Raw genomic sequence first — 19728 nt, 5'->3', positions numbered from 1 at the left:
GCATCCATCCTCTTGAGGGGATGTGGACCCTCCCAAGGGGTGCAGCTGGGCATCCCATGAGAGGAGAGCATCCCTCACTTCAAGTATCCTGCATCTCCTGAGAGGAGGGCATCCCTCTCTTCAAGTATCCTGCATCTCCTAGCCAGTGCAGCAGAGCCGCAGGCCGAAGAACCTGTTAGACTTCTTGTGAGAACAGTAGGATGAGCGTTTCTGAAGGTTCAGTTGACCCTTTGAATTTTAATGACCCTCCCAAGCTCCCCCTGGCAGGTTGGAGATGATCAGTGGAAAGCTCGGCTCTCCCCTATGCCTCCTCCTCACGATGCGCTAGGTGTGCAGGCACAGAGAACCTGCAGGAGGGCCTGAGAGATGCAGCCACAGCTTTGTGCTTCTTTTATCAAATCCTTCCTACCTTTTGTCTTGTCTTTTTCCTGCCCTTCTATTTTCTGTTGTTATAAAAAGACCTAACAGGAGGTAGTTCCAGTTGTCACTGGCTTGTAGCCCAGAGGCAAGGAAGAACCAGGGTAGAGGTGTTAAGAGCTGACTTCAGCTTTAAGTAGTGTTTGGTTTTTTTTACCCCATGAGCTCTGTCTCTTTTGCTCTTTAGAATAAGGCAACCTGAAATACTAAGTTAGTGCTAAAGAGCTGAGGGAGATTCCAGGCTTTGCTGGGAAACTCCCCATGTCTGGACCAGGGCTATGATTACCAGAAGTGGAATGATTCCTGCAAAGCCCAGTCAAGGGAATCAGGGGTGGGAAGAAAAGCTTCCTCAGTTTGTTAAAATTTAGGGAAAGCAGAGGAACTGTGTGGGAAATACTGAGTTCTGGGAAACTTCATCACTCCAGTTCATGGTGTTCATCCACTTTTACAACTGGGACAATTTTACAGGAAATGGGAGGTGGGGAAAGCTGGATGGGAGTGAGAGCCCCTGGGTACGTGCAGACCAACCCCTTGCAAAATGGGAGATAGTCTATCCATAGCTGTGTCCCGAACAGCTTTGGACAGTGATCCTTGCCCTCCCTACGTGCGTTATCGGAGGCTGAATCAGGGCTACACGGCCTGATCTGGTATCATCGCAGAACCAGTCTCCTTCGCTGTGCAGCTGAGCTAGGCAGATTTTCGTGACCTCTGTTAACCTAAGGGTGAGAAACCTTCTTAGAGGAATTGAAACCAAGTTGCATGAGCCTCTTGCTCTGATGTCAAGGTCTGCTTGCTAAGTCCCTGCTCTTATTCCCAGTGGAAACAACCGCAAATTTTGCAATATCATAAGGGTGAGCAGGCTCAGACCATAAATTTTTGGATTCTGCTTAAAACCACAAGGCTTTTAAGTGGGATACTGAGCACCATCAACCTACCTACCTTGATGTAAGAGCACCGAAGGATACTCAAGAGCTTGCCAGGGTTGGTCCAAAGCTACTTGGGTGTGATGAGCTCTACAGCCTCTTCAGAGTTCATGTAACATGGAGCACTGAGCGTGTTGGGATTGCCACTATGTCATAACATGTGGAAGATCAAGTCGGGGTATAAATAATAAATAACAAATCTGTGTGTTCCAGTCAGTCCCTCTGATTCTACCTCTGTTTTGTTTGCAGCTTTGCTTTTTATGTTGTCTCTATCCATTCCTTTCTCTGATTTTTCATCATCTCAGCTTTTTGTTGCTGTCCCCGTGACATGGGTTAATACTGCAGGCTCTGGAGTCACTGTGCTTGTGAAACACCAGTCCAACAGTTGCTGGCAGAGGCTGGCTCTGTTTTGCTTATAGGCTGAATAAGCTGGCATGACCCAGTGTGCGGTTCCTTGGTCCCTTGCTGTTCAGTCCCTGAAGAGGAAAGTCACCTGGTACAAAGTGCGACCACGGTACAAACCGAACTTCACTTTGTGCCAGCCAAGAAATTGTTTCTGTTGAAAATCAGAGCAATATGTTGTTTCGTTTCTTGGCCATCGCTTCCATGCATTCATCTGTCGAATAAAAATAAATGTAGAAAATGGAAAAAAGAATTGAGTTCATCCTTCTCTGTCTCATCTCAGTGTGTTCATTCTTCACTGTCTCATCTCTCTTCCATGCGTGTGTGTATTTTCTGTGTGTGCCTCTGCCCTCAGCACTTCTCTTTGGACACTTGAGCTGCATTTCATTTCTGTTGGAACCAAGTCTTTGGGAAACTGGGGAGGATCCCGTGTGCAGCATGTCCTCTGCTGATGGATCTGTACTTGGGCTTGTCCTGAGGGCTGAATTAGCTGAGCTGAAGGCTTCACGGCACCAGCCAGGGACACTGTGGGCTGCAGCACAAAATGTGGATTCTTGTGTTATCAGTCAGCACGGTTTGGAGCTCAGCGACATATTTCTCAGCCACTACAGCAGCCAGGATGTTGGTGCTTTGGGTGTGACATGGTTATGCAGTCCATAACCAAGATCACATTCTCGGGACAGCAGACTCCGTGCCTGGAGCTCATCTCTGTAAGGACTGAGATAAGTTGGCATCTCCTGTGGGATCCCCGGGGTCTGGATCCATCAGCACCTGCTGAGGCTGGTAGCCGTGACCCTTTTGCTTTCCATGGGCAAATGGTGACACCTCAGCTTTCCCACTGTTGGAAGGCAGGGACGGAGACACTGTCACAGGGTTGCCTGGGGTGGCTGTGAGCAGCCTCCTAGCTGAGCCTTGTCTCTCCTGGAAGGAGGAGAAGTCTTGCGGATGACACTAAGCTGCGTGGAAGTGTGGATCTGCTGGAGGGTAGGGAGGCTCTGCAAAGGGATCTGAACAGGCTGGACTGCTGGGCTGAGGCCAATGGCATGAGGTTCAAAAAGGCCAAATGCCGGGTCCTGCACTTGGGGCACAACAACCCTATGCAGTGCTACAGACTGGGGGAAGAGTGGCTGGAGAGCTGCATGGAAGAGAGGGACCTGAGGGTAATGGTTGACAGTGACTGAACATGAGCCAGCAGTGTGCCCGGGTGGCCAAGAAGGCCAATGGCATCTTGGCTTGGATCAGACACGGTGTGACCAGCAGGTCCAGGGAGGTTATTCTCCCTCTGTACTCAGCACTGGTGAGACCGCACCTTGAGTACTGTGTTCAGTTCTGGCCCCTCACCACAAGAAGGATGTTGAGGCTCTGGAGCGTGTCCAGAGAAGAGCAACAAAGCTGGTGAGGGGCTGGAGAACAAGTCTTACAAGGAGCGGCTGAGAGAGCTGGGGTTGTTTAGCCTGGAGAAGAGGAGGCTGAGGGGAGACCTTATTACTCTCTACAACCACCTGAAAGGAGGTTGTGGAGAGGAGGGAGCTGGGCTCTTCTCCCAAGTGACAGAGGACAGGACAAGAGGGAATGGCCTGAAGCTCCGCCAGGGGAGGGTCAGGCTGGATATCAGAAAAAAATTCTTCACAGAAAGAGTCATGGGGCACTGGAACAGCTGCCCAGGGAGGGGGTTGAGTCGCCTTCCCTGGAAGTGTTTAAGGAATGGGTGGATGAAGTGCTGAGGGACATGGTTTAGGGGAGTGTTAGGAATGGTTGGACTCAATGATCCAGTGGGTCCTTTCCAACCTGGTGATTCTATGATTCTATGATAAGTCTTCTCCTGAGGAACCCTGGGGAGACTGGCCACCAGCGTGCTACCCCCTAGACCTTACCGAGCGTCTCTCCTTTTCCTCCTTGCAGCCATGCCACCACGCTGCCCAAGCCCCTCACCCTGCTGTCTACACTGGCACCAGCACCCCCCCATCAACACCCGCTGCCCCCGCATGTCCCCCGGCAGCCCTGCCCCCCAGCACCGCCTGCCCCTCGCCCATCACCGTGGCCTTCGGCAGCACCGCGGGCGCTGAGAAGGAGCGAGAGCCCCAGGATCCCAGCCCCTTCCCCTCCAGCAGCGGGAGATCTCGCATGGCTGCCCTCTCCTTCGGCCGATTCCTGAAGAGGGGCTGCTGGACGTCCCCTGTCTTCGCCACGCTCTCGCCCAAGTGCCCGGCCATGCCGCATGGGAAGGTGCAGCCGCTGGGTGAGCGCGAGCAGCAGCTCTGGACAGACACCAAGGCCGTGAGCAGGTAAGCAGCACCTGGACACCCTCCCCAAGGGCTCACCTCCCTGACCAGTTGGGTTTGCAATTAGGCAGAGATTAAAGTAGTATCAGCTGAGCCTATTAAAGTGGGCTTTGTGCTTCGTATTAGTCAGCTGTTGCCATCCCCCCCGTGTCTGTGTGCTGTGGGGCTGTGGGAAACGGTGGCTGTCGGCAGCGAGCACCAGCTCTGCTCCCGCAGGCGAGAAAATGGAGGGGCTGCATCTTCCCCCCCAGGCCCCAGGGAGCAGAGAGGGCCGCGAGCTGCTTGGGGTGTGGTGTGGCACAGCCGCGGATGTCCTCCCCCTGAGGACACCAGGCACCCACGCCGCCCGTCCCCTCCTGCCCCACGCCCTGAGCTTCCACACGTGGAGCAGCCGGGGGAAACGGGTACCCTTTGGTATGAGGCAGCCCTGGCCCGGTGCGAAGACGTTTGTGTTTTCCTCCGTATCCAGCAGCTTCCTAGAATCCTTAGGTTGGAAAAGACCTTAGAGATCATCAACTCCAACCGTACCTGTCTGCTACTAACTCGTGTCCCCAAGCGCCTCGTTCATGGGCCGCAGTGCCTTGCTGCCCTGTGTATAACAGCAGAACGTTTGTTTGCTGATTTTGTCGGCTTTGGAGACAAGCTCGAGGTCTTCGTGCTTGCAAAGACAGTGAGGGATTCGGGTATTCTGGGGTAGGGACCCTGTGTATCCCCAAAGAGGCTGCGTGACGCTGTGAGCCTGACTGAGTGCTGCCTTTCCTACGGTTGCATCCAAACCCCATCGCTGGCATTTGTGCTGCCTGCCCCAAATCACGGCCAGGCCTCTGAAAGCATTTCTTTCCCTTGGCTCCTCGCGCTTGCTTTCTGTACTGGATGTGTTTCCTGATGAGAAAAGGGCAGGAGGTTTTGTCAGCAGTTCCTTTCTGCTGCACTTACACCTCCTGTTTGTGATGTAAAGCTCCCAGGTTTTACTTTTGATCCCCGATTTGGGAAAGCACTTGTATATTTGTGTTCGTTCTCGAGCGCTGGTTCAGGTTTCGTTTAATGATTTGAAAGCCAGAGGAGACCCAGAAGCAACAAGGGAGGAGAAATCCTGAGGGAAAGTTGCGAAATGTTTGTAATTCTGGAGCAGGATGTGTAAAATCAGGATTTTTTTTTGCCTGGAGATGCTGTCACTGTTGAAATCAAATCCTGGCCGTGTTCCTGACTAAGAGTAATGTGTCCTCAATCTCTTTTAATCCACCTCTGCTGCTGACCAAGTGGATGAGTCCACATTATAAATTCTAAAGCACAAATCTGAGGGCTCCTTCTCCACCTGGCTCCACGCTCTGGCTGTGCTGGAGCTGTATCACACAACAGTTTTGCTTCAGAGGGGTGGGAGTGCACGTTTCCTTTGTTTTCCATCTCGGCGAGCTTGCGCCCAGGAGTTTTGCTTTGGGATTTGGGGTTTGAACAGCGGAAAGCTCAAAGCCAGGCTCCATGCTGCACGCTCGCTGTCTCGGAGAGCACATCAAAAAGTGCTGTGTGCGTGATAAGTTTTTATTTCACAACCCAGCTTCTTCCAAATAAAAATGGACGGTCCTTTGGAGAGCCGAATCTGCCCCATAGACTCTGAGAAGGGAGAGGACAACCGCCACCGAGCTTGTAAGGACTCTGGGAAGGAGGTGATCTGCCCTTGGGAGAACCCTGTGGAAGAGGGGAGAGCTGGGTAGCAAGCAGCCCAGATATGGACCCTCTCTTTCCAGGCCTGAGACCATGAGTTGTGCCCCATCTGGTTCAGTATTTGGGCCATGCTGTTGAAGAAATGCATTAGAGCCATCCTTCAGCATCGAGGAAGCTCAGACTTCCACAGCGACGAATCACAGACCCTGGTGTCCCCATCTGTTAGCAATTCAAGAGTTTGATGCATTTCTGGACTGGTTTTCTTTCCTATCTTTGGTATTTTCAGATCTATTCATTACGAACTTCTTGATAAATGAAGCTCGTTTCTTGCCTCACAGCAGATGGAGAATTTCTGCGTGTATATATATCCTGGGAAATGGTGTCTTATCTGAATTACTTGCTTGGCCATGAGGTGTCAGCACACTGTACACAACACAGCTGGAGCAGAGCTTGCAGGCATTTTTCAGAGTAGAACTCAGACTTCATTATGAAGATTTGGGCATGTTTGTGTCCCCAGCTTGGGTCCATCTCTTATTATTAATAACGATTCTTGTAATTTTAAAGGAAGTTCATTAAGAGACAGCTGATTGCTGGGGAAAATAAAGTAAACCCCTCATGAGAAGCTGTGTACTGTACGACATAGCACCATTCCTTAATCCAAATCAAAAGTGATCCCAAAGAGCAAACGATGCAGAAAAGCAAAGGCCCCAGGGCACGGCTGCGTTAGCTCCAGTTTCCCTTTTGTGGCCTCTCACTGCTGGGTTTTGAAACCATGGCTTGAACTTCATCTCAGCAACACCTGGGAAGATCCCAAACAAGTCTGTGTTTTGGGTCTCTCTGAAATGAGGCTGATGCTTTGCCACAGTCTTTGACTGTGTTGTTGTCAAGAGTGTTAGAACGTTGCTTTCCTTATGTCAAAACCATTTGAAGATGGGGTTTTTGGGTCAGGTGTGGAGGTGTTTCCTAGACGTATGTGATGTGGGTCGTTAGTCTGTAATTTGGCCTTGTGGCCCGTGACTTTTGATGTTGCTATTTTGTATTTCTAATTGTAAATGGAGCTTTGCCTGTGTGGCTGATGTGGCTCATCCTGCGGACTTCTACTATGGCATTTAAAATGTCTCCTTACACATACTCAGTGGTCCCCATTTCCCACAGGTCTGGGATGACACTTCTCGTCATAGGGCAGTTCGGGAAAATCAAGAGGCTATTTGTTTTTCCAAAGACTCTTTCTCAGTGGAGCAGAAAGATGCACCACCCCAAAGCAGAAGTTGAGCAGGAGAGTGCTGCCCCACGCCACCCACGATGCTTCTCTCATGCCAATACACATTTGCTCTTGCTGGCTTTGCTTTGTCAGGATGATTGGATTCTGTTCTGGCAGTCACTAATGGTGGGCACAAGAGACAAATGTGGTGTCTTTTGTGATTGTTTTTGTTAATATTGTTACTCAGCTGCTCCTGATGGGACACTGGTGGTGTATAACCCAGGAAATATGGCTGGAAGATGTTGTGATGTGTAAGAGTTAATAATATTATATTTAATATTGTGTCCATGTTATAAGAGCCCTCCTTCTACTAAGACTTCTCTCAATGGTTTGGGGTTCCTCTTGTGCACATCATTGCCTTCTGCTCCAGAGGCCAGCAGCGGCCATGGATCAGCAGTGTGTGTCTGGGACTGGGACATGGGTCACACTCCATGGAGACAGTAAACACTGTCCCGTGAACCCTGTCGTCTGTGGTTTCCTCCTCTTCACCACTCCCAGTGTGCACGGAGCCGGGATGGGCACTTAGCACCAGCTCCTCAGGCTGGCTTCCTCACCACCTCTGCTCCTCGTGTTCTCCACTTGCTGAGGAAGACCCACATCTTGTCGCGGTTTCAGAAGCTGATGAACGCGCACGTTCTCCGTGACAAACCCAAGCACTGCTTTTATTTGCTATGTGCTTAGCAAGGGTGATGTAACGGGTGCTGTAGGATACTCGGCTATGGTGAGAACCACTTTGCAGTGCCGTGCAGTTTGGCAGCCCCAGGGAAGAGGGCACTCACCGAGAAGCCCTTGTCAAAGAGATGGGTCTCACCCACGCTGGCCCCTGTGAGGGGTGACAGTTCCTTCACTGCAAAGACACACAGAGGCAAGTATTTGTAGAAATACCAGTGGGTTTTTTTCCAGCAGCCTGGAGCAATCAGTGTTTCGTCTTCAGACACAGCCTTGTGGTTGCTGAGTGGTGACCAGGTTGTGGCTGTGCTGCTCTCTCATGGTGCACACGTGGGTGATGGAAAGCTCATGCTCTCTGGTGACCTGTTCTGCCCCTTAGGGGATGGACTATGAAGATCTCTCCATCTTTGCTGAGGAATTATATAGTGCCTGGGCCTCGTGCTTATCTTCTAAACCAGAGGAAGGACTTCAGGATCCCAAACTGGCTTCTCTGTCAGTCTGTCAGGGCTTGGACATCCTGATGCAATTACCTCCAGGCAGACAGGTACATACATGTCCCAGTGGCCAGCACTGGGGGATCCCAACATTTATCCATTCAGAGCACCGCTCTTTTTCCCCAATAACTTTCAACTGAAGGACTTTTTTCCCCTGTGGAGTCAGGCCCCCGTGTCATGCATCTCAAGCCCATGCCTTGCTTTCTTTCCTTCCTCCCATCACCTGCAGACTCCCCAGGCGCTTGTGCTCTGGAGGCCCCAGATCCCTCCTGCCACCGTGCTGCGCTCGCACGGTGACATCTGAGGATCTCGCCCCCGCTGGAGGCCTGCCGTGCCGGAGTCGGGAGTGCTTTCAGCTCTTGCAGTTCAAATCCCCTCGCTGTGCAGGAGCCCATTTAATGCTGCCTGGAGTCACCTGGAAGAATTAGCTCACTGCAACAACTTAGACATCCAAGGTATTCTGATAATGTGAGGGATGTGTAAGGTTAATGACTGGAAAAAGTGATCGCTCCCTGTGGGCAGTTTCTCAGAAAACTCCCTGCTGCTTGGCTGACAGAAGAAAGGAGTCTCTTGCAGCAGTGAGGAAGCCCAGTGCCCTCGCGGCAGCAGCTCTGCTCTCCTACCTCCCACAGCTGCGGGGGCTCGCGGCTGTCACAGACTCACAGAGTAGCCCCGCTCTGGTTTGTTGGTGGTGGAAGAGCTCCTTGAGCTCCAGATCTGAGCTGGTTTGCCACAGGAGGGGCTGCAATGCTCAGGCTTTGAGTACTGTTTGAATGATTATGGAAGGAAGATGCTCAATTAGCCATGCAGTTCTACAAGGTTCTCTGGTACCACACCCTACATCAAGGTGGGTTCCTCCAGCATTCTTGGCTCAGGCTCCAGCTGACCCAGGGCTGCTGGATGTGTTTGCATGCTGTCTGCAGCAACAGGCCAACCTGAAAAGCAAGAGCAGCTCCTGGGGTTCCCCTAAACCTCTTGTGAGGGCTCTTCCCAAGCTGCCTCAACCATCAACCTCAAGGGGACACTGTTGGGATAGGATGGGAGAGAGTCCCATGCTCGTGAACCTCAGCCTCTTACGGGAGTGATGGGAGGAGGTGGATCCTGGGGCGTGGGCTGCCAACTTTGGGGTGAGCTCGGCACTCGCTGTGCTGCTGAGCTGTGGCTGAGGCTGCTCTGCGGTTGCGCCGCAGGGTTGGGGTACAAACCATGCTGCACCCGCTCTGTGGGGTGGAAGGAGAGGACTATGTGGAGGCACGGCCAGCTTGGTGAACCCAATTAAAATGTTCAAATTCCAGGCGATCAGCATCTCTCAAATCTCCCTGCAAGTCTGACGTTTCACTCTCTCCTCTCCAGCTGGGACATAGAGCCAAAAGTGCCAAAACCACAGAGGGCCTGTTTTCTTCTGTGAAGTCTGCGCATTGCTCAAGCCTCGTTAATTTAAAAATGGAACAAAGAATGCTCAGCATCCAGCAGGATGAGGCCTCAGGAGCAGGAAGTACCAGCTGGCTCAGGAGAGGGCTTGTTCCCGTGAGATTCCCAATGTGGTTTTGGCAGGCGGCGTGGTTGGGACAGCTCTGCGAGCGAGCTCTTCCTGCCTGAAATGCCAGCTGTGGCAGAACAGCTGACTCAGAGCATGACAGCTCTTCACAGCATCCCCTTGTGAATGGAGCCATCAGAAACATTCCTGACACCCGCCGCCTTTACATTTTGTGAGGGTGGCTTGAAAGCCGAGATGTAAGCCGAGCCCACGTCGTCGTGATGCTCTTGGAAACGGTGCTCTGTGGGTGGAATTCACCTCTGTGCAGGGGTTGCATCGCATTAGATCCTACTCGCATCCCAGAATAGGATGTCAGCCGAACTGGAGTGGTTTGTGGTGCATTCACCCCAACATCTGAATATCTGAATAATGATAAAGGTATTATGAAAGGATCGCCATGACTTGGCTTTTTGGGGTGCAGGAGCCTCAGGGTTGCAGGAAGAAACCCTGTCACTAGGGGAGTTTTATCCTTGCCGCAAGGGATATGTTTTATGCATTTTGCAATACGCTTGGCCCAGAAGCAGTGGTGAGCACCTCGCAGGATGCCTTTTAGGGTAGAGGTTCCCAGGTCTGTTCTGCACCACATTGAAGAGGGAAAGATAAGCTCTTGCAAGTCAGTTTGTTTTTTAAAATTCATGTTGCCATAGCAGCTTAGCACACTGTCTCAAGCCCTCCTTCTTGCAAAACTTTGATCACCATGAAAACAGAATTATGTTGTTCTCCAACATGTTCTACATATAAATATATCGAAGTTCCCGTAGTTCATGCTTCAACATCTCTGCAAAGACCTCTTTTATTTCTCAGTCACAAAACATTTCTCTGGCCAAAGGACGGTATTTTAAATCCTCAAGCTGCGTTGGGCTAACTCTTGGTGTAAGCTGGCTCCTCTGTGGTCCTGCTGCTCGTGTTCCCAGCTGGGCTCTGGTTCCAGTGGTTTCTAACACACTCTGGTACACCACAGCAGTGAGGCTCAGCCACCAAATTCTGTCCCCAAAATTGCAGGAATACCCTCCTCCCTTCCCTTTGCTCTCTGGCCGGCAGCCTTGTCTCTTCCCTGGAGTATTAGAAGAGCACAAATTCCCTTGAAATGCTATCTATTTGTTGCATCTAGCAGCAGCACTGAGCCGTATTATCCTCCCTCACCTCTAGTCCCGTCATGCTGGGTTCCCTCTGTCCCCAGGGAAGGAGTCGGTCACACCTCTTAGGATGGGATGATTCAGCTTTGGAAATGACTTATTCCCTCTGTCGGCTCTAGGGGACTAACTTGAGGCTGGACACAGCTTCCGTATGGGTGGGATACAGCGTCTACATGGGGAGGATTGCCTGATAGTAGTGCCTTTAATGAGAGTTAGTGCATCCAACGCGTAGAGCGTGGGCACCTGCTGCAGCTCCAGGTACAGCAGTCTGGCTCTTTGTGAGCACTGCTTTAAGCCTTAGGAGACCTGAGTTTATTTTCATTGTTACCTGACACTGGGCTGCCTCATTCTTGCTCCTAAACATTCCCTGTTGCATTTACTAGGATCAATGGAAGGAACTTTAATAAACACCAACACTTTATATCCTGCTTACAGCAATCCTTTAGTTTCCATCAGGTGTCCCATTTTTCCAGCTATATTCATGCTAGCAATATTGGAAAAAAACACACACACACACACACAAAAAAAAAAGAAATTAGGCCAAATGTAGACAAATTTGCAATAACAACCTCCACAGTCATTTAGTTAAACAGCTCATTACCCCAAGCTACCTTTTCATTGTTGTTGTTCGCATGAATCCATCTCCTCACCCTAGAGAAGATCCTTCCAGACCAGGGCTGGGGAAGGTCAGTGGGATTTTGACTAATATTCACAGCCAGACTTCTTCCAGTCAGCTTTTTTCCCCCCAATCAACTGAAGGGAAGAAAAAAAAAAAAAAGAAGAAAAAATTGGGGTAAAAGTTGAAGAACACTTTAATTTATAAGAAAAAGAACTAAATAATTGATGTACTCATGGTGCCAAAGGTAATTTCTGCTGCTCCCTCTATCTCACAAAGACATTTAGCATTGATTGAGATCAAAGTATCAAAAACCCCTGCTGCTGAGCTGAAAGGCAAAACTTTCGGCTGCCTTTCTCCGCTCTAATAATATCGTCTTTATGTAGTTAATAAACTGCACACTTCAGTCAAACTATATCATTACAGAAGACTTAGGGAGCTAATAATTTAAAAGCAAAGAATTGCCTCTGTTCTTCGCTTTGAACTAAACAACATTCTGTTGAATGAGGGGGACATCAAAGCTCTGTTACTATTACCAATGTGGCTGGAGCATAGGGCCGCACAGAGTGTGTACTTCAGTCATCAAGAGAAAAAAAAAAGATTAAAGATATTGGCTTATCAACCCACAGGCAGAACCAGGTGTTTTCTTTTCTGCTGTGCAAGCATCAGGTGGTTTGCTTATCAATGAGTTTTCTTGTTAAATAGATGTACATGACTTAGGTTGATCCCTCCAATCCTGTGGCCCTTTTATTTTCTGAGTAACCTTTGAAAAAGTTGGGATGAGGGCTGTTTGTTTGTTCAAGGACAGCTAATTGGGCCTTTTGTGAAGGGCCAGCTCCCATTTTTGCTCCTTTTATGCTCTCCTGTAGTGCTGTGCTCTTCTGCAGCAGGTCTCCTCCCTGCTCCCCACCTTCTATCTACACGTGTGCCGTGGGGCAGCTTCATCCTCTGCTAGAGGTGCCTTCATCCCCCACCTGCCATCTCATACCCACCTCTCCAGCTCCTCCGTGCTCTTGGCAGAGCAGACTCTGCTTTCCCAGGTCAGGAGAGGTGTGTCCCCACAACCAGAGAAGACCTCCAGTGTGCCTGGGAGAGAAGGAGGCACCAGGCTTCTCCACTTCTCTCTGCATGGAGAAGAAGGAGAGGAGCTGCCTTCCTGCTGCTGCCTTCTCCAGCTGCACCACAGCCAAAAACTACGTCTGTCTCCTTTCATCCACCACAAAAAGGTTTGCAAAGATCTGATCAGTGCCGTAAGTCAGTATCCATGAAGGATCTGAAGTATGAAGGTCCTAAACTCATTCAAAGGTGCGTAACTTACTCATGCAATGCTTCCTTGCCAGATGTTTTTGCTCCAAGTATGGCAGTGAGAGAAAGACTTTCTTTCATAAATTCCAGTTAACATGGAGTTTCTAATGAGACACCGGACAGAGACAGGATCAGCAAAACAGCTCAAGGTGACTTCATGAGCTCTTCTCCATCCCTTCCTTGCCATGGCAACATCTGCCTGTGTTGTGTGTCTGGGTCTGACCCCAGGTTAGACCTTCCACACTCTTTGGCTGGAGACATTGGAATACAGGGCTGTGGTGTGAGCCCCAAGGTCTCACCAGAAGAAACAAGGTGAATCACGAGGTCAGCACTTGAGCGGACAAGGCCATTAAGCCCTCCTCGTCTCATCTCCTGGTCTGAATGGACCCCTGAACGTCCCAGGCAGGTCTGGGAGCTGGCAATTTGCTGTGGGCTCTATTATGGGATACTTGCACTTCTTACGCTGCTTTTCATTTGCATGAAAAACTCTCCTTGGTTCTTGGCAGTCCGGATCTCATGGCCTATTAAAGACTGGAATTTAAAAAAGCAGAAAATAATGGCTTATTTCAAAGTAACAATTCGGCCGCTTTTTGAAATGCTGTCCTTATTCAAACCCACTTAAATTTATACATATTTCTAAGTCTTTATTATCCTCAAAGGCTGAACCAATTTGGGTCTTGATTTCTGCTAGTGTTCTCCTTGATTTCTGTGTCAGAAAGTTGAGATGTAATATGAACAGAGTGGATGTTAACCATAGGTAACAAATGGTTTCCTAGGACTTATCGCTTAAGTTATTCCTTAAAATACTTCGTAAACCCTATTACTACAGTGAGAAAATCCACAACAAAAAGACTTTCAGAAAGAGGTGGTGTTCAGCTTTTCATCCTGTTGAGCTGCAGGCTGGAGCGTGTGCCTGAGCACATGTATAGATATGTGTGTGTGTGCTTTTGTAAGCTCCATTCTTTTTTTCAGCCAAGTGGCTTTACCGTGCACCGAGAGTCATATTCCAGCCCTGCTGAGGTGTCCTTTTGCCCTTCATTTTGGCAAGACTAAAATTTCCTTTCTGAAATGGAAGAAGGTCTTCTAGAAGGTGCACACGTGACTGACACACATCTTACGATCAGGATAATGTAAACTGCCTTCTAAAGAGAGAGGAGCTTGTCCATCCCTCCTTCTGCAGATTAAGGGATTACTTGCAGTGACCATGTGCTGGCAGTGTGTGTTGTTTGGGGACAGTAATAATCAAATGAGGAGGTGGGAAAGAGTCTTCTACCTGCTCTGACTCGGACAGTGTGTGAGTCCTGTGCAGACATAGTGCCAAAGTTTAAAGAAACAGTTTCTGAAACATTGGCCTCATCTTCCAGGAAGGTTTTGAGTTCATCTGAGCTCATCAGACAGCCCCTCTCCCAGGAGGATGACCGCATCACAGTTAAGTCAGCCTGATGGGTTTTCTCTCAGAGGCAACCATCAAGGCAAAGGAGACCCTTTTGTATTCTGCTTCCCTTGTCTGGGCTTTCACTGATGGGATCGATTGTACAGAGGACCAAAGATTTGCACCCAGAAATCAGAACGTAGGGAGCAGTATTTAATACAGCCTCTAGAGCAAAGTACCTGATGCAAATGCTAGAGCAGAGCATCTGCCTGCCCGTCGGTCTGCCTGTCTATCTACCTGCCTACTACAGGCAGATTCATTCATGGAATGACTATTTCCGCAGCATTTAGAAATGCTCCCATGTTCAAAACAGCGCGATGCTAAGAGAGCCTTTCTAGCTGGACAGAGATGCAGAGCTAAAGTCTCTCAAACCACCCTTTGCAAGATCTGGTAATACAAAGATAATAAAGTGACTGATGGGAGTGCAAGGCAGAGTGAAGCTGTCTTTAGCCTTTACCAAAACCAGTGTCAGTGCCTTTGCCTTTTCACAGCGCAGCTCTTCGCAGAGCTAATTGGGTTAGTGCCTTGCAGGGGGTTTTCAGTGCCTGCAGGAGATGGGCTGCTGCAAACACCTTTCCCTTCAAGGCACGCAGCATTGCCTTTTTCACACCACAGCTCTCTCCCTGGCTTCTGTTCTCAAAAAGCAAAAGTCCCAGGCTGTTCTTCAGTATCAGCCATTACAGTGTTTCAGTTCTTTCCTCCCAGCCATTTTCAAATGTTCAACTTAAAAGGAAAATGTTTCATTTTAGGCCAAATTCCCCCCTCTCTCCCTTTCCCCTCTCTTCTCCTTCATCCCTTCCTCCCCCCCTTCTCTGGAAGAAGAACAAAGTCATTCAAATCAGGAAGCTGAGGAACTCCATGTATACTTTCCACTGGGACCTCGATCCCTACTGGTTTGGCTTGATTTGATTGAAGTGTAATTTAATCCTTCATCATTTGTCATAATGTCATTTATATATAAAAACAACATTGCATCCAAACTTCAGATCAGCACCGAGAAGCTCTCCAGGAGGCACAAAAACAGAGCTGAGGAGCAGGCTTTGCTGATTGCGAGGAGGGTGAGAAGCTGGCAGGCAGTGCCTACTCGCTGGGAAGGCACTGGGATGAAGCATGTCATAGTTAAGGCAGGTTGCAGTACGTTAAGAGAAGAAGGGTCTGGATTCACAGCGAAATGAAGGGGTGATTGTGAGCACATCTGTGCAAAATAATCCAGGTCATGCAGGTGAAATATGTGAGAAGAGGTGAACAACCTGGATTTCAGCCTAAGTTAGAAGCTGGTGTATGTTTGTGGGTGCACTGGGAAGCGTAGCGATGATAACGTCGCTGCCTTCTGCTGCCGGCTGGAGCAGGGTAGGGCTGGAGCCTCTATGCCTCAAACCACACCTTTATTTGTAGTAGAGGAAGGGAGGGAAAGGGAAGGGCCTCATGGTAGGAAATGTCTTCCTAGCTCTTTTCTGCCACTATGTGCATGTTTCCTTCATCCCCTCTTCTTCAGAGTGACCTCTACATTTTTTTGATGCTTGCTTTCACCTGTTGGGGTTGGGGCTGCATCGCTTTTGGGAAAACTCTGCACTTGCAAGCCCTGGGGCTTTTATTTTCACCTTTGTGCTCTGCTCAGGCAGGGTTTGCTCCCCACGCTGCAATCTAACACGCAATCAGAGGCACCCAGGCAAGGTTGCCTCTCATCTCTTTCAAGCTTGCTGGCTCCCTGCTCCTTGCCTGGACGATTTTTGGCACAGCCTGGCCTCGGAGCAAGGCGTGTCCTGGGATGCACTGTGGCCACCGCAGAACAGGAAGGTTACGGCTAATCTGCAAACGTGGTGTGAGGTGGTTTTTGAGAGAGGTGCTGAACATCTTTACTTTCCCCTTCCCATCCATTCTCTGAACACCCTAAAAGGAAGTATGAACAAGGGGAACAGATAAGCCTTATCCCTCGGAAAGAAAACATTCCTGCAGTCAGAGTATATAAGCCAGACATCGCCTGCCTTTCTTCAGCCTGAGATGTGTGGGGATCAGAGCAGCTGGAGCCTGGCTCCCTGCTGGGGCTGAGGACAAGAGCCAGAGGTCGCAGAGCTGGTGGGTGAAGGCTCCCAGCACTGCCCTCCCTCTCCTCACCGCCCTCCACGAGGAACCAGGCCAGGTCGCCTGCAATCTGCTCTGAGGAGCTGGGAAGACCCGCTGGAAAACCCTGACCAGGAACATAGGCAGAAAGGGCTGTGTGTGAGCCCAGCTCTCCCTCCCCAGGCTCCCTGGCTCCTTGTTGCACTGCAATCAGGGCTCTGCTCCATCCCTTCCCTCTGACAGCAGAGTATCTGCTCACAGCACTTGTCAAAAATTAAAGCAGAACCTTCTTTCAAATGCTCTGTCTGTACTTGACTGCCAGAAAAGTGATTCTTCCTCCAAAAAAAAATTTGCATTTAAAATTCCAAATATGCACTTTTGCTCAGACGAAAGAATGTGTGTTCCCGCTTTCAAGTCGGGTTCTCTGTGACCTCTAGGTTTTAATAATTTCAGCAAAGTGTCATTTGACAATTCAAATACAGTCGATAAGCACAGGAAAGTAAATGTCCTTTAAGATAAGCGCATATTATATTGAGAGCTGATGATGAGAAGATTTCACCTACAGCTAGAAACTTCAGAGTAATACATACGACACTTCAGCATATTAAAAACCCGCTTTGGTGAAACACTGGTATTTCCAGATTTCAGCTTTGGCAGTGTTTCCACTGTTTAATTCATAAGAAAGTAGGATGGTCTCGTATGTAAAAGTTTCACTGTTTCGCTTTCTAATGAAAAATAAATCAGGGTTCAAATAAGCTTGCTGATGATCTGAGAGGGCGAAAGACCACAATCGCGATGGCCAGGGTTTGCTTTGCCAACCCAATCCCTTGCCATCGGCTGGGAGATGCTGCGATGATGCCAGGGGTGTCACTCCTGGTCCAGGGATGCGCAGGAGGCCAGGACTGACCCCGCTAGGTCTCAGCTCTCGGCCCCAGGTGGAGGTGCTCGTTCAGCTTCAGGTTCCCCCCTCCTGCTGCGGTTTCCTCAGATCCTCTCGACTTTATTGTGCTCTCCTGAATCCCTCGCACAGAGAGGGCTGTTATCACATGCACAGCCACCCCTCCACATGCAACTCAAGCCACCAGTCAGGCGGCAGATCAGCTTGTCACAATAATTAATAGACCTCCCTGTGGTTCCTGGTAATCCATCCCAGGGCTGCACAGCACTGGCTCTGTTTTACTTAGGTATATGTAAGCCTTAGAACTGCCCCAAACAGAGCCTTTTTCATGAAACTGCTTCATTCAACACCTTATAAGGGCTGTGGGCGCAGGGAGGGGGCAAGTTTACACAGATGCTAGTGTCTCAGGACTTGCTAGCAGGTGTCTCCTAAGTTTACACAGACCACCCTCACACTAAAGGGACTCTTTTGCTTTGAGTCTGTTTGAGTTACATGACTTTGGTCTTTGAGTTCCTGTTCAGCAGGCGATTTATGGCTTTCCTTATTGATAACGCTCCCGTAAGCAGAGGGATGGATGGTGAGCTGGTGGCGTGGGTTTCACGGCATCTTCGAATAGCTGAAGTTCCCTGTCCATGCAATTCTTCAGGCTTTCTAGGGAAAGGAAAACAACACCAACACCCCCCATATGGGCTCTGGGAGTTCTCATTTGTTTGTTTGTTTATTTAAAGGGGGGGGGGGAGCTAATGATGGGTTTAAGAAGTTTCCCCTGAATTTGGCCATTTTCTCTCACTGAGGTCATATGACAGCTGAGATTACACAATGAGAAATGTTTAAAGGCATTCCTTCAGCCTCAAGAGGGAGGAGGGAAAACATTTAGGGTTTGCTGCCTGTAGCTGAGGGAAGAAGCCTCTCAAGAGCTCTCCTATGTAGGGGTGATGGTGGAGGGCGTTGCCTCTTTCTCAAGGGATGAAGCTAGGAGGCACGGATGAGCTCAAGCTGCTGTTCCTGATGGAGAATTCAAGACCCCTCATGCTTTGGGAAGTTTGGGCTGGGACAGGCTGTTGCAATATTTGGGTCCTTTTTTTGCAGTTCTCTGAAACTTCTCCAATTCTCATTAGGAGTTAATGGGGAGGAAGTGTTATCGGGGTGACTGTAATGCCCAAGAACCCCAGAGCAAAGAGCTGATAGAGCTGATAGCTGCCTCAAACCTCTCTTTTCCACAAGCAGCCTCTTCTTTGTATCTGCTCTTCTTTGTATTCTGTTGTCCATTGTTGGTGCTGCAGCTTCTCGTCACCCCTGCAGCCCTCACACTTGTCCCCTCACACTGGGAGAAAAAAATTAGCAAGTACCTTAAAACACTGTGCAACACGAGATGGGGTGGTAAACAGGATTTATATCTAGACATACTCCATGATGGATCCATCCATCGCCATTATAGCTAAACACTTTGGCCAGACTCTACCCCATCTATTCTTTCCAAGTCACGCCTTTACTCTGTTAAAAATACTGCTAAAATGAGCAAAATATCCTCTTACAGAGGGAAAAAATGGTCACGTTACCTGGGCTTTGTGCAACATTCTGGAAATGATGTAAAAATTGCTGTTCTGTGGCTGGCCAAGATTTCTTCCTACTTTTCTGGGCTACGTCTCTGAACATGAAAATACTCCTACAAAGCAAGGTGGAGAGTGCATTATTGCAGGTTGCAAGCCGATTAGTGCCAGTTAAAGACCAGAATATGATCGGTGATCTCTGAATTGAGCCCATGTCTTACAAACATTTCTGCACTGCGCGGCACATTTCTGCTGAGTTCAATTTGTCAGCACATCGCAAGATCACCCTGATGAACAGTCTAACCCTACTGCGCAAGGGTGGGTTTCACAATGCTTTCACATGAGGTCAATGAAAAAGCCCTGCTGGATTCCCACTCCATAAAGCTTTACCCCCGCTTGAATTTAGCCACTGAATTTCTCATACTTCACAAAGGGAAGTAAATAATAAAATATGCCCCTCTATCTGTCTTCAGTGGTATTTGGGAATTACTCTCTCTGCCACCGTTTTCATCCTGGCGAAGGTTTCTTGATGATCAACAGCTGTTTTCATGGCATGACCATTGAGTGGGCTACATGGCATGACCTCTAAGTCTCAGTCCTTGCAGACAAATATCTCCAGTCAGGCCCTAACATTATGGCTGTGCTTCACCGACTGGTTCAGAAGCAACGAGAGGTGCTCAGTGGTATAAATGATACTTCTAGTTCAAGTCCTTATCTGGTGCAATGAGGAGTAGTCACAAGATTCATCTAATTCTCCCGCTTTGTCAGCTCCCTCTAGAAAGGAAAAGGGGAAGATCTGCTGATCATAGGGAGGTTATTGGCTGAGTTTATTCCTGGCTGCTTCATAACTTTATGCTTCAGCCTCATCCCTCAGATCATTTAACATTTTGCTCCTGACAGAGCTGTAGAAGCACCAGTTGAAGCCCAGACCATGTGTGTCAGGTACTGGATGGTCTCTCGAAAGGCAGCTGGTGCCATTTATGAACAATCCTAGCGAGCAATAAGAATGTCTTCCCATGCTCTTTCCCCCCCTCACCTTACACAGATGCGTTATAAAAGCTGTAAAGGGGTTAGTTTGGATAG

At 49.2% G+C, this 19728-nt stretch overlaps 1 protein-coding gene across 4 annotated transcripts in view; it reads left to right on the top strand.

Moving 5' to 3' along the window:
- The window catches only part of RGS9 (regulator of G protein signaling 9), an 83932-nt gene that overhangs the window by 28213 nt on the left and 35991 nt on the right, over positions 1–19728 (top strand). The window contains exons 18-20 of one of the 4 annotated variants that reach the window (XM_054083130.1): positions 3645–4027; positions 5580–5668; positions 5770–7568. In XM_054083130.1, coding sequence (XP_053939105.1) covers positions 3645–4027; positions 5580–5668; positions 5770–5783 — 486 coding nt within the window. In that variant the 3' untranslated portion in view covers positions 5784–7568. Of the gene's footprint in view, positions 1–3644; positions 4028–5579; positions 7572–19728 lie in introns of those variants that run through there. The other 3 variants (XM_054083129.1, XM_054083131.1, XM_054083132.1) reach the window with 3 other exon arrangements.

The sequence above is a fragment of the Cuculus canorus genome, chromosome 18 (genome assembly GCF_017976375.1).
Source record: "Cuculus canorus isolate bCucCan1 chromosome 18, bCucCan1.pri, whole genome shotgun sequence".
In the NCBI taxonomy this organism is placed as follows: domain Eukaryota; kingdom Metazoa; phylum Chordata; class Aves; order Cuculiformes; family Cuculidae; genus Cuculus; species Cuculus canorus.
This window is presented reverse-complemented; position numbering and strand designations above follow the sequence as displayed.